The 12,244-nt window shown below is 36.9% G+C and overlaps 1 protein-coding gene across 1 annotated transcript in view; it reads right to left on the reverse strand.

Moving 5' to 3' along the window:
* The window catches only part of frem2b (FRAS1 related extracellular matrix 2b), a 64,498-nt gene that overhangs the window by 18,414 nt on the left and 33,840 nt on the right, over nucleotides 1–12,244 (reverse strand). Inside the window, 6 exon segments of the mRNA XM_043258293.1 lie at nucleotides 2,176–2,427; nucleotides 2,635–2,692; nucleotides 2,694–2,728; nucleotides 2,731–2,760; nucleotides 5,129–5,359; nucleotides 7,796–7,942. Of these exon segments, the coding sequence (XP_043114228.1) occupies nucleotides 2,176–2,427; nucleotides 2,635–2,692; nucleotides 2,694–2,728; nucleotides 2,731–2,760; nucleotides 5,129–5,359; nucleotides 7,796–7,942 (753 nt within the window).

Raw genomic sequence — 12,244 nt, forward strand, 5'->3', positions numbered from 1 at the left:
TGTCATTTATCTCAACTTGAAAATCAAGAGCTGAGGCAAAACTAAAAAAGTGCTAAACAAAACATCTTTGTCCTGTTTCTGTTGGCTTAAACAATGCCAGTTACTTGTGAAACTGAATCTATCTATCTATCTATCTATCTATCTATCTATCTATCTATCTATCTATCTATCTATCTATCTATCTATCTAGTAAATTGAACCATGATACCATCACCTTTCCAGCCATTTGATCTTCAAATGTTTCCTGTGAGTATTTCACGTTCCTGACATTTGGAATGGCTTGGTGACATTCCGGACAGGGTTACAGATTGAAAAATATTTCATGAAGTCCACCCTCATAAAAAAAAAAAACTTGACAGAGACATCAAATGTGGCACCACAGTTGCGCTGACGCCTCTAAAGCTGACCCTGGAGACTCAAACACGCCGTTTCGACACGCAACGTTTTAAATTACATCACAGCGACCAACTGTTGGGAATTTCAGGCATGTAACCTCTGTCCTCTAAAAAGAAGGGCACTTTCACCACCATAAAACCCTGCCATAAATAGTAATAAACGCAATCTATCTTGTGATCCAAAAGCCCAAAGATACGAGAGCTTCAGCCCATAAGCTGTCCATCATCTGATTTCCCCAACGTTTTGTTTTCCATGAGATTTTTAATGAAAGATTTGCTTGTATAAAACCAAATTACTTCAAACGCCGTTACACATCAAAAGCAAACTGAATAAATTGAATTCGCCAAAGATTTTTCTTCTGGCTTATGTGTGTGTGTGTGTGAGTAAATGCAAATAGATTTCAGACCTCCCACAAACTCGAGGGCTCCTTCTTCCTAGCTGAATCTGAGTTTCATGTAGGTAGAAATTAAAAAATCAGCGGTTTTGTTGCATCTTTCACTTCCAGTCTACCCTGTCTGTGCAGGATAAGCATCGGTCTCAGGAGATAGCCGGGCAGCTGTGAGAGGAGGGGAGGCCCGGAGGTGTTGCTGAACAAAGAGGCACCGTGGGGAGATATGATAGAGAACAACACCTGTAACTATGCCTGGAGATGAGCGATAAGGTGCTTTCTGGGGGCACAGATGCACATGTGCACTCATGAGACATGTACATGCCTGAGGACAGCTTTCAGCTTCATAATGGATAGCCTTGTTTTTGATGCACATTTAAAGTCATATTAGATAAAACTATACCTTAAAATCTTAAGGATAAAATATATAAAAATTGTCAAGGTCAGAAATAATTGTATTTTCTTAAAGGACAGCTACAACTTAAAAACAAATGCATATGATATTTTAACCTTCAATTCATTTCATGTAATTTAATTCTATTTACTTTTTCAGAAACCGTTGATTGTTTCCCAGCAAAATTACATTACATTTTCACACAATGCTAATTTAATCAAAATTTTCCCACAAATAATTTTTTTTCAAGCTAAACTTCCCTCTGAAATGTTCAGACAGGTGGCTGTTTCAGGCAGAAAAAGAAAGAAAGAAATCTACAACACCATATTGGAATAATACTATCTCTCTACAGACAAAATAATCCATTCTCCCCACTTTAAGGTGAGACTTCACCATTCTTTGCTTTCATACTTCATGAATTATGGCTGGAAAATCATTTCAAGGGTTGCTGTGGTGTTCAATAAATCCTATGAATTTAGATTAAACATTCAGTGTGATCTTGGCTTCAAATTTCTGAGCTAGATCGCTATGGGGCTGTGTTAAAACAAAGCCTCTGAAAGCTTCCCAAACTGCAGCCTTGAATGGAAGCACCTGTTAAGAAACTGTTTTTTTTAGCCAGCAAGTGCTCCAAAGATTTAAAAGAACAATTTGTTTTATATGATTACCTGCCTGAAAAACTTCAGAAAGCTCATAAGTATTTCAAAATTAAGAATATTCCAGTCTTCTGTGCGCATTAAACAGTCCAAAACACTACTGATTAAGTTAAATCCCACTCAAAAAGTCCTGCAACTGTTACAAACTCTTGCAATTATATTTTTCACTATGCACAGCAGAACTGAGTCCCACTGGATAATTTGCCTATTTTTTTTTTAAATCCTCTGATCATCAAACTCAAACTATACTTGCTCTCTTGGTGAAACGTTACAAGACTTATATAAATAGCAATAGTAAGCACACCAAACAAGTCGAACACATCCAGCGCAGTGAAGCATCTTACCGTCATCCGCATCAGACAGGATGGTGACCCTGGTGGTGGGATACTCCTGACCCAGACGACCGCCCATGGGCATGCTGAGGGTCACATTAAAGCTTTCCTCTGGCTCGTAGAGTGAATCATCGATGATGACCACGCGGCAGTGCTTCTCTGTCTCGCCCTTATCGAAACGCAGCACGCTGTGGTGTTCCTCGGGTCGAGAAATGTAGTCAGAATAGGAAAGCACCATGGTGGGAACCGTGCCCTTGGCTGTACCTGCACGGATGAGAATAAAGGGAAGATTAGAGGAAGTTGTGAGCATTCAAATTGAATCTCATGGGTTTAGTTAGGGATAAACTCCACTTAAAAGTTTAAAACTGCAGTTGACGAAATCGTCTGAGCTTAAAAATTTCAATTCATGAAATTTGATTTGGTTTGTAAGTAATGGGAATACCTTTAAGTTCATTTTCTATTATAATTTACCTTGTTGTGTGAAGCAGACAACCATGAGCTCTTGACTGACATCTCCAGATCTTCGCATGCGGAATCAGAAGTTCTCCGGTATCTTCCTCGATCAGTATGTAGCCAGTGGGATGAACACTGTGGATTCTAGGGCAAAAAAGCAAGCATCGAATTTAGCACAAATACATGTAAAATAGTTACTGAAATCATGGTTTGAGAGAGGAGTCCAGGTGGAATCTTTCAGAGCTTGACATTTTAGTCCTCAAAGTTTCTATCCTTTTAAAAATGTATGTTTAACTTAGATTCTGTAACAGTGATTTTAAAGTGGCATTGATCTCTCTGTTGCTGTCAAAAGGTTCAAAACTGTATAATAATTTCAAAGACCCAAGTTTCGTGATAAGAAATCCTCAACCATTGATGTTTTCTAGCGGGGAGATATGAACACCCTTATCAGGCGGGTTGGGAGCAGCTAAAACAATCACAGGTATCCTAATTGCAAACCCAGAAGACGGCATGAAAGTTAATACTATTTGTGAGCATTTGAGGGTTCAAAACTTTTGCCAACTCCATGGTCACCACTTCAAATAAATTAATCCTCTTTATGTGCATAAGACTTGATTTTCAGGCACTATTGAGACAATATATGGCTGAGCAGCTCTCTGAGGACACACAGCTATGTGGTTTTTCTTTCAAAAGAGACTCAATTATATGCCTTGTTCAAATCTGCATGGAGCTTTTTGCACTGAAGATAATTAAATGAGATTTAACCTTTCAAACTGTGGCACTAAGTTGTTTTTATGTTCTTGCGAATAAGAAATAACACAGACTTATCTCTGTAACTGATAAATGTCATATGAGGCCACAGTGACTGCAGTGTTATGTGCCTCTCCATCGATCTCTGCACTTCAGCTCAAATAGACTATGTAATGTTATCCTCTTAAGTAAGCACTGGAAAAAAAAGATTGAGAAGGTCAGAAATTGATCTTTGATGAATGTGGCTTAAAAGGAGCATTTGCTGAGGCAAAGTTATATATATATATATATATATATATATATATATATATATATATATATATGTGTGTGTGTGTGTGTGTGTGTGTGTGTGTGTGTGTGTGTGTGTGTGTAACACAAGTGATTTTCGGAGAAATCAATTGTGAGTTTTGCCATCTTAAGCAGTGTAAGAGATCTATGGAGAAAGCGCTCATTCAGACAGATCAGAGAACAAAGGGACTGCTCCTGCTAAATCAGCCGTAGATCCTGCCACAACTTCTGAGGCTTGGCTGCTGTGTTTTGACGAGGAGGCACTGAGATGTTATTCGGATGTTCTGGAGATACTATGCTATGATTGCAATGTACAGATGGGTGACAGCTGTGATGTCCGCCCCCACGACACTCCTGTTCCACATTTTCTGGCTTACCTTTGCTTGGTCGGACTGTTTGGACTGATTATTATTCTATGCTCAAATGATTACATTGCCTACATCGAACACTCGCTCGAAATCTAAAAAGCAAAACTTACTAAAGTAAAAATTCTATAAAATCTGACCCAATTTACTGTCTAAATACATGTTATCTAAGTTTCATCATTACAAGCCATTCCCAAGAAAAAACTGCTTTCCTTTTCAGCTGACATAACCAATCATTTTTATTTTCAACCCATCCCCTCCAACCACTTTTTCAAAATCTAATTAATTCCTAATTGATAAAATCAAGTGCCGTTTTACATGTTCTCATCAGTTTCAGTTAGAAATAACTCAACTCACAGAAGTAAAATATGCTGCAAATGACATTTCATGTTGACTTTAATATTTGATATTTGAGTTCAGATTTGACTGATATCTAAAGTCTACAGTACAGAAGACTTTTTCCGTCACTGAATTAAAAAAAGGTAATTGCAAGTTTTTATCTCACAATGACAAGTTTACATCTTGCAAATTCTGCATTTTTTTCTCAAAAATAACTGTGAGATATAAATTTGCAATTGTCCAATAAAGTGTAATTCTGAGAAGGAAAAAATAACGATATGTTCTCAGAATTGTGACTTTACTTCTCAGAATCTCTGTTTTCTTTTTTTTGTTTATATCTCATAATACTGGTTTTATATCTCGCAACTGTGAGTTTACTGTATATCACGCAATTCTAAGAAAAAAAGATTTCATATCTCACAATTCAGAAAAAAAACAGAATTGCAAGATGCTAACACACAATTGTGAGAAAAAAAGTTTGAATAGTGCATTATGTACGAATATTTTTTAAATAAATATGTTCTTTTTCATTTTGACATATTTTATAATAAAACATACATTTTTACATTTTTAGTCATCACATAATCATGCCTTGGTGAGCTTAAGTGACTTTTAACCACAAACCTTTGAGCAGTAGTGGATATCACCATCCCTAGACTGAATAAGACTAGGCAGAGTAACAGACTCAGGTAGTTGAGCTTTGTTGCTACCCTAACCCATTCACAGCACCTGGAACCAATGTTTTGATTTTTTTTTTTTTGTGAGCTCACCATCTCCGGGATCAACAATTTCCACAGTTGCTGCTTCTGGGAACTCCAGTGCTCCCATGACAGGCTCTGACAGGACAATCTGGAAAGTCTCGGACTGCTCATATAGACTGTCCGATAAGATGCGCACTTTCCAAGTAGCAGTGGTTTGACCCGGGTTAAACTGGACTTGTTTCTGGGCTTTCCCTCTGAAATCTTTGTCCTTTTCAGCAGTACCATCTTTGGTACCAATACCTTAAGAATGAAAGAGTGAATAAATATTAATATTAAAATATTTTACATAAATTCAATAAACAGAAATATATATTTTCTAGTGCACTTGAATGAAAAGAACATGTTTTACAGATGTACATTGACAAAAACATTGTTAGTGTCCTTTCAACAAACTGCTGTGTGCTAGCAAATGAAGACCACTGTCAAGGGATTGAGAAAACTCCTGTTTATATCACCTCGTCTGTGTTTCTATAAATCACAGAAGAGCTTTGTTAACAGCCAGTGTAGAGGCGTTGCAGTGTGCATGACGCAACCATTCTGTAATAAAAGCTTCAAAGAGTGCGGTGTGCCGTTCTTTGGGAAGAGAATAAAGTCAAGACTATAAAGTCTAGTCCTTCCACATCCCTCAGAAGATCAGATGCTCATCCTAGCCTGGCAGTCCCACTGGAGGATCTCTGTCCACTTGGGTTGACAAAGGTTTGTACGATGCCAGCAGGCGTTGCCAGGTGGGCATTATTAGCTAGCAAACAACATTATCTTCCCACCACAGAAATCTCAAAGGTCACCAACGTATAATGAGATATTTATAAAGTATAAAAAAATAAATAAAAAACTCAGAGGGAAGAATCATTTTTGGGGATAACTGCCAGAGGAAAGACCAGATTGGGAGAAAGCTTTGGCAAAAGAGGAGAAATTGGGTTGCCAAATAAGAAAAAAGACCTGACTTCTTTGAAGCAAATTTAGACAGAAGCGCTTTGATATTACGGTACATCACAAAAAAGGTCCTGTCATGTCATGTCACGTGCATGTGTAAAAAGCAATTATTCAGAGAACATCAGCGAGAAGAGAAACTGAGGAAGAGAGTGAAAAATCTAAATAATCATTGAATAGAAATCATCATTTCAAAGACTTCCTCATCTCCCCACTTCAGTACAGGAAGGTCTCTGATCCAGACCCAGCGAGTGGCAGATGAACAGCAGGCCAGCAGCCCGTCTTATAGAGATGCCCTGGACCGGAACCGAGGTGAGATGTGGAATGGTGGTCAAGCTCAGCATGCGGATGGAATATTCATCTGTTTCATCAGGGCTTGTGGAAGGCTGTCAGTGTGAACCTGACAGCGTAACTCTCATTTTTACAGTGTTTTCCACGCTAGGTTGTAGCTCATGCAAATGAAAAATTCCCTCTTGGCGATGAAGGAAATGCTGATGCTCTCTGGGCATCAAACTCATGACTTTGGTGTTGCTAATGTCATGCTCTGTTGGGCTGCTGGAACTGATTTAGCTTAAAATCGTATAAACATTCATTCCAGAAGCTGAAATTTTCTATTAAGGAGTAACATTTCCATGACTCTCAGGTGAGTTTTTACATCAGTGAGAGCAATTTTTTCAAGCATACAAAAATACAGTACTTAAAATGTAGTCCAAATCATTTAAACCAATACTAAACTTTATCCTAAGCTATTATAGGTTTAGAATAATATATTATACATTATACGTTTAATCATATACTTTTTAATGTATTTAATTTTTGCTGTCATCTTTTAAAACTTAATCTTTCACAAAATTTTGCTGTCCTTCCAGAGGAAGAATTTTTAAGGAATATTTTTTTTTACATATTTTACTAAATAAACAGTATTGAAATGATTTAATAAAAACTACAATAATAACTCAAAATATTATCATAGTGTATTAAAGTTAAGTGTATACTTTTTTCAGTATGCATTTGAAATGTATGTATTTTTTACTGTTACTTTTCATTAATGTCTCCTTGCTGAATAAAAGTACTAATTTCTTTAAATAAATGAATAAATCTAGCTTTCTGAGCATACACATTTGAAAGGTACAGTAGTTTACAGTCAACCTGTAAAATCAAGAAAGAGATCCTGGAGTACTACAAGAGATTTATAATATGCATATGTAGGTTATTGTATACCAGAGTATTTTTGGGGGGTCAAAAAAGTTCAGTGGTCACTAAAAAATATTTGACTGCTATGATTACATCAAATATGCTGGAGGCCAATGAAATAAGCGATGCTTTACTACACAGAACTGAGCATATCTCTTCAACAAGTCGCATTGCATAAATTATGTGCTTTTTATTTGTGTATAGTATGCAATTGCATCATTTTGAAAGCTTTCTTTCTGCTGACTGTGGAAACTCACCTGGCAGTTGAATAATATGCGGGTTGCCGATTTTAATTTCCACCGTTACGAGTCATAAAAACTAGCATTATCAGTGTGGATGTAGGCGGAAACAAATGATGCAAATCGAGCAACTAAATCTGATGACATGAAGAGCAACATCAGTAGAAGTTCAAAGAGCCCAAAATAGTGATGTTATAAAGAGACTCCAATCAGTAAATTAGAGGTCACGGTTATTTACCACTACAAAGAGGCTTGATAAAATCTTATCAGTAATGCATGATGGGAAATTAAGCACTTTCTTAACATCACTTACTAACAAATGAAGTCTCGCCGAGATAACCTCTGCGTCTCAAGACCACCTCCAGAAACTTGCTCTCTTCATCCACCTGGTAGTACTCTTTCTCCAGCGAGATCCAAGCCCAATTTAGGCGGAAATGTTGATTTTTCAGCTTGTTGCCCCCTACAGTGCAAACACAAGAAACATTGAACATACAGTCAGGTAAATATTAATATCAAAGGTGCAGTGATGATTTGGATGGAGTTGTTTGCTGCGTACTGATTGTATCAATTCAGGTACAAAGGTGGAAAAGTTAGACTTAGCTCTATATGTTTTTTTTTTTTTGTCAGAAGTATGCTAAGGCTTTCTCTTTGAAGTAATAGCTTTAATATGGCCCACTGAGATTTAATGGAGCTGACTCCTCCAATTCATACGGGGTACCTTATTCATCTCAACAAGAACAGTGTGATATCAGTCAAAAACTCTGATGCAGCGGTGAGGGGAAGCACAGGTCTAATTGCTTCTTTTCTAATTAAAATAAAAAAGGATTGTCTGCTTTCTATCTGTGTTCGTCTGTTTTATCATCAGCGTTTGAAGTGGGATTCAAAGTGAGGGCTCGCTCCTGGAGGGCATCCCTACCAGTTACAATCTGCACACACAGACAGCCACACACACAGACATCAAACACACACACAAACACGGCTTTATTTTACATGTACGGATGCAAATAATAGAAAAATGAAATATGTCTAGTCCATCTAAGCTAAATTAAATATTCGAATTCAGATACAATTATGTAAATATGTAGGATGGGGTTTAATGAAATCAAAATTGGAATTTTGTGGCTTTTTGACCTCGCTGGTAAGCTTTGGAAGCATTTTTAGCGCAGATGTGGGACACAACTATTATACAAAATGACAAGCTGTAATAATGGTAACTTAAATAGTCATAATTCAGGTATAATTATGCAAATACAAGATAAGGTATAATAAAATTACAAATACAAATTAAATTTTTAATTTTTAACCTTGCTGGTAAGCTTTGCAAAAAAAGTACATAGTACAGAGTAATCATCTAGTAAGTACTTAGTAGTAGCCATTGTACTTACATAAAGCAAAATGTACTTACCATGTAACTAAGTTAAGGAACAGTTTGTACTTACTGTTTGTAATTAAGTAGATGTAATAGACAGCTACTGTTACATTTGCATATTACAACAAATAACTCTAAATTTAATTTGTCTTTTAATTGATGAAATTAACTCATTCATTCATTCATTCATTCATTCATGCATGCATGCATAGTCTCAAAGAACATGTAGGATTCATATTTGAATTGAGTTTTGCTGCTTAATATTTACAGATACTGGTCCATATAGCAAACTGTAGGCTACATTCCATTTTTAAACTTAATTCTATGATTCTTATAATTCTTAATTCTATCTTAAGTCTATAGTATCTGCATCATGGAAATAATGGGACTTTATGTTTCATGAACCAGTACTTGAAAAAAACTGATACCGTGACAATAAAAAAAAAATTCCGACTTGGTACTGAGGTACCAGGTCTTTTAACAACAACATATATATATATATATATATATATATTTGCAGACGAGTTTAATTGCAGAGTACATCTGAGTAAAGTAATCAACTAATATGACACATTTAAAAAACTAGCTGCTTTTCATACTTTTTATAGCTATTTTTATGTTAGATAACAGTTTATTTATTAATATGTTTTGTCCTGTCTCAACAGAAAATGGCAAAAATTGCACATGAACACACACAAATCTTTGTATAACAAAGAGAAAGCTTGATCTGTATGATGGACGCTAGCGTCAATCAGCATTTGCCATTTATCGTTTGTCCAGTCCGGTCCAGCTGGCATGTTAAGAGAGAATAAGAGCTTGGGAGGAAGTGGGCAAGAGAAAGACTTCAATCTATAGGTCTGTTCTGTTTTGGCTTCTTTGTACTGAGCTATCAGTGGACTGCGGTTTGTTTGCTTTTGGCAGCACTACACAGACCGTACCCAGCCCGCACCCCTTCCCTCCTTCCTCAACTGTCCACTTGTCACGCTCTGCAAACCCGTCACGTTCAACGATCCCCATTTCTCTTTCATGCAAAGGGTGAGACGCACACGTCCAGGTGTTTTATGGTTCGCATGAATGTGTGTGTGAAGCTGAATAGTAGCACCTGTTCTATGTATTTTTACACATTAAAAAAAAAAAATCTAAAATCTAGCATGGCCAAAAAAGAAGATCCCTAAAAGAAAAGAAAAATAACTCAACAAATACCCTTTAAAAGTCTGTCGTCTCAGATTCTTCACACTCTAACCTTGACAAATATGAACCAAGAAAACAACAAGTGACTTTTCATTGATAGAGTTTAATATGAAGCATTTGTGAGAGCTGCTTTTACGAAACGTAAAACAAGCACCGGCGGAGAAAACATCTTCAAACTGCAAGAAATGAGTTCGATGAAACCCTGTCAGATTGAAGAAATTAACCAAGAATGACAGAAGATTCAGATCTGAGCTGAAGTACCTGGCTCTGCTTCAAAAAGTCCGACATTTTGCAGAATAATTGGCTGTGTCAACGCGCTTTTGATGAAAGAGAATCCAAGATTCACAGAATACAACGTTTTTTGGACTTCACCGAATCAGTGACACGGCGAATAAACAGGATTCACTTCACCTTTGAGGAAAGACGTGAGGTGAAATATCGTTCTGTCTCTTGAGGCTTTGTTCCTCCTAATGACAAAGTACAGTAAATATGTCGAAGTAGCAACTCAAAACTTAATCACATTCTCCTCAGCGCCAATCCAATCCACTTTTGGTTGCACAAAATGAACTCAATAGTCTCCTTGAAGGTTTGTATAAGAGTTGTTTTGACCGTGGGAGAGATTAGGCGGCAAGTTCATATGCTATAGAAAGTTTATTCAGTTAAACGTTCAATGGTGTGACTCTCAGTTTGAAAAACTTGACCTTATCTGCAAGGAACCTTCAAAGAGCATTTTTAGAGGCGCACACACAACACCTCTTTCCCACAGAAAGACCACCTCAAGCTTTGGTTTTTATGCACATACACCATTTTAAATGCAATATGATAAGTCATGTTCAACCAACATATGTTAGGCCTACCATTGTTCTAGATCCAGCCCACAGTTCAGGTATTGGAGGCGAGATTGCGTTTCAGCTGAATAAACCAACTTCAAAGAGTTCAAGGAAAACCTCCCAGTTAATCTACAACTGAAGGTTAAGATTGCTGAGCAGGGGTTTCGTTAACACCAGTGTTTTCTAAAGGTCCTCCTTTCTAGGTCACGGTCTATTGCTTTTTCCCGAACCCCCTTTGTAAAGTGCATGCACTACCCAGTGCTTTGAAAAACAGCTTAAAATTATATTTCCTCCCCATTTTTCTTTGATGATACGCTGGTTGCTGAAAGCAATATGTTAAGAAAACTAAACTACTAATTTCATTATACTGTAGAACACAGTTTTAAAACAAGCACACTTTGTACCTCCTTGTTTAAAAAAAACTCATCAATGCTGACACTGTAGCCTTTTATTTCTTATTCAGCATATTTTGGGGAAATAGTAAAATAAAATTATATACAATTTTAGGCAAGGCAAGGCAAGGCAAGGCAAGTTTATTTATATAGCACATTTCATACACAATGGTAATTCAAAGTGCTTTACAAAAGAGGAAATAAAATAATTGCAAGATTTAAATAACAATAAAAGAAATTAAAATAAAATAAAAACACTGATTTAAGATAAATTGAATTAAAAGCAAAAAGAGATTGATTTAAAACAGTTTAAAATAAAAGAAGCAAAGTAGCACAGTTCGGACGCAGCACAGTGCTCATTCTGTAAATGCACAACTAAACAGATGAGTTTTGAGTCTGGATTTAAAAGTGACTAATGTTTCAGCACATCTGATCTCTTCAGGAAGCTGGTTCCAGATGCGAGCAGCATAATAACTAAAAGCAGATTCTCCTTGTTTGGTGTGAACCTTTGGTATTTCTAACTGACTTGATCCTAGTGATCTGAGTGGTCTGTTGGGTGTATAAATAGTGATCATATCTGCAATGTATTTAGGTCCTAGTCCATTGAGTGATTTATAAACGAGTAAAAGTGCTTTAAAATCAATTCTAAATGTCACTGGAAGCCAGTGTAAGGACCTGAGGACTGGTGTGATGTGCTCTGATTTTCTGGTTCGAGTCAGGATCCTGGCAGCAGCGTTCTGGATGAGCTGCAGCTGTCTGATGGTCTTTTTGGGAAGGCCAGTGAGGAGACCATTACAATAGTCCACCCTGCTGGTGATGAAGGCATGGACTAGTTTCTCCAGGTCTTGCCTGGGCACAAAGCATCTTATTCTTGCAATATTTTTTAGGTGGTAGTACGCTGATTTAGTCACTGCTTTGACATGACAGCTGAAACTAAGGTCGGTCTCTAGAATCACACCAAGATTCTTGACTTGCCTTTT

The sequence above is a fragment of the Puntigrus tetrazona genome, chromosome 15 (assembly GCF_018831695.1).
Source record: "Puntigrus tetrazona isolate hp1 chromosome 15, ASM1883169v1, whole genome shotgun sequence".
In the NCBI taxonomy this organism is placed as follows: domain Eukaryota; kingdom Metazoa; phylum Chordata; class Actinopteri; order Cypriniformes; family Cyprinidae; genus Puntigrus; species Puntigrus tetrazona.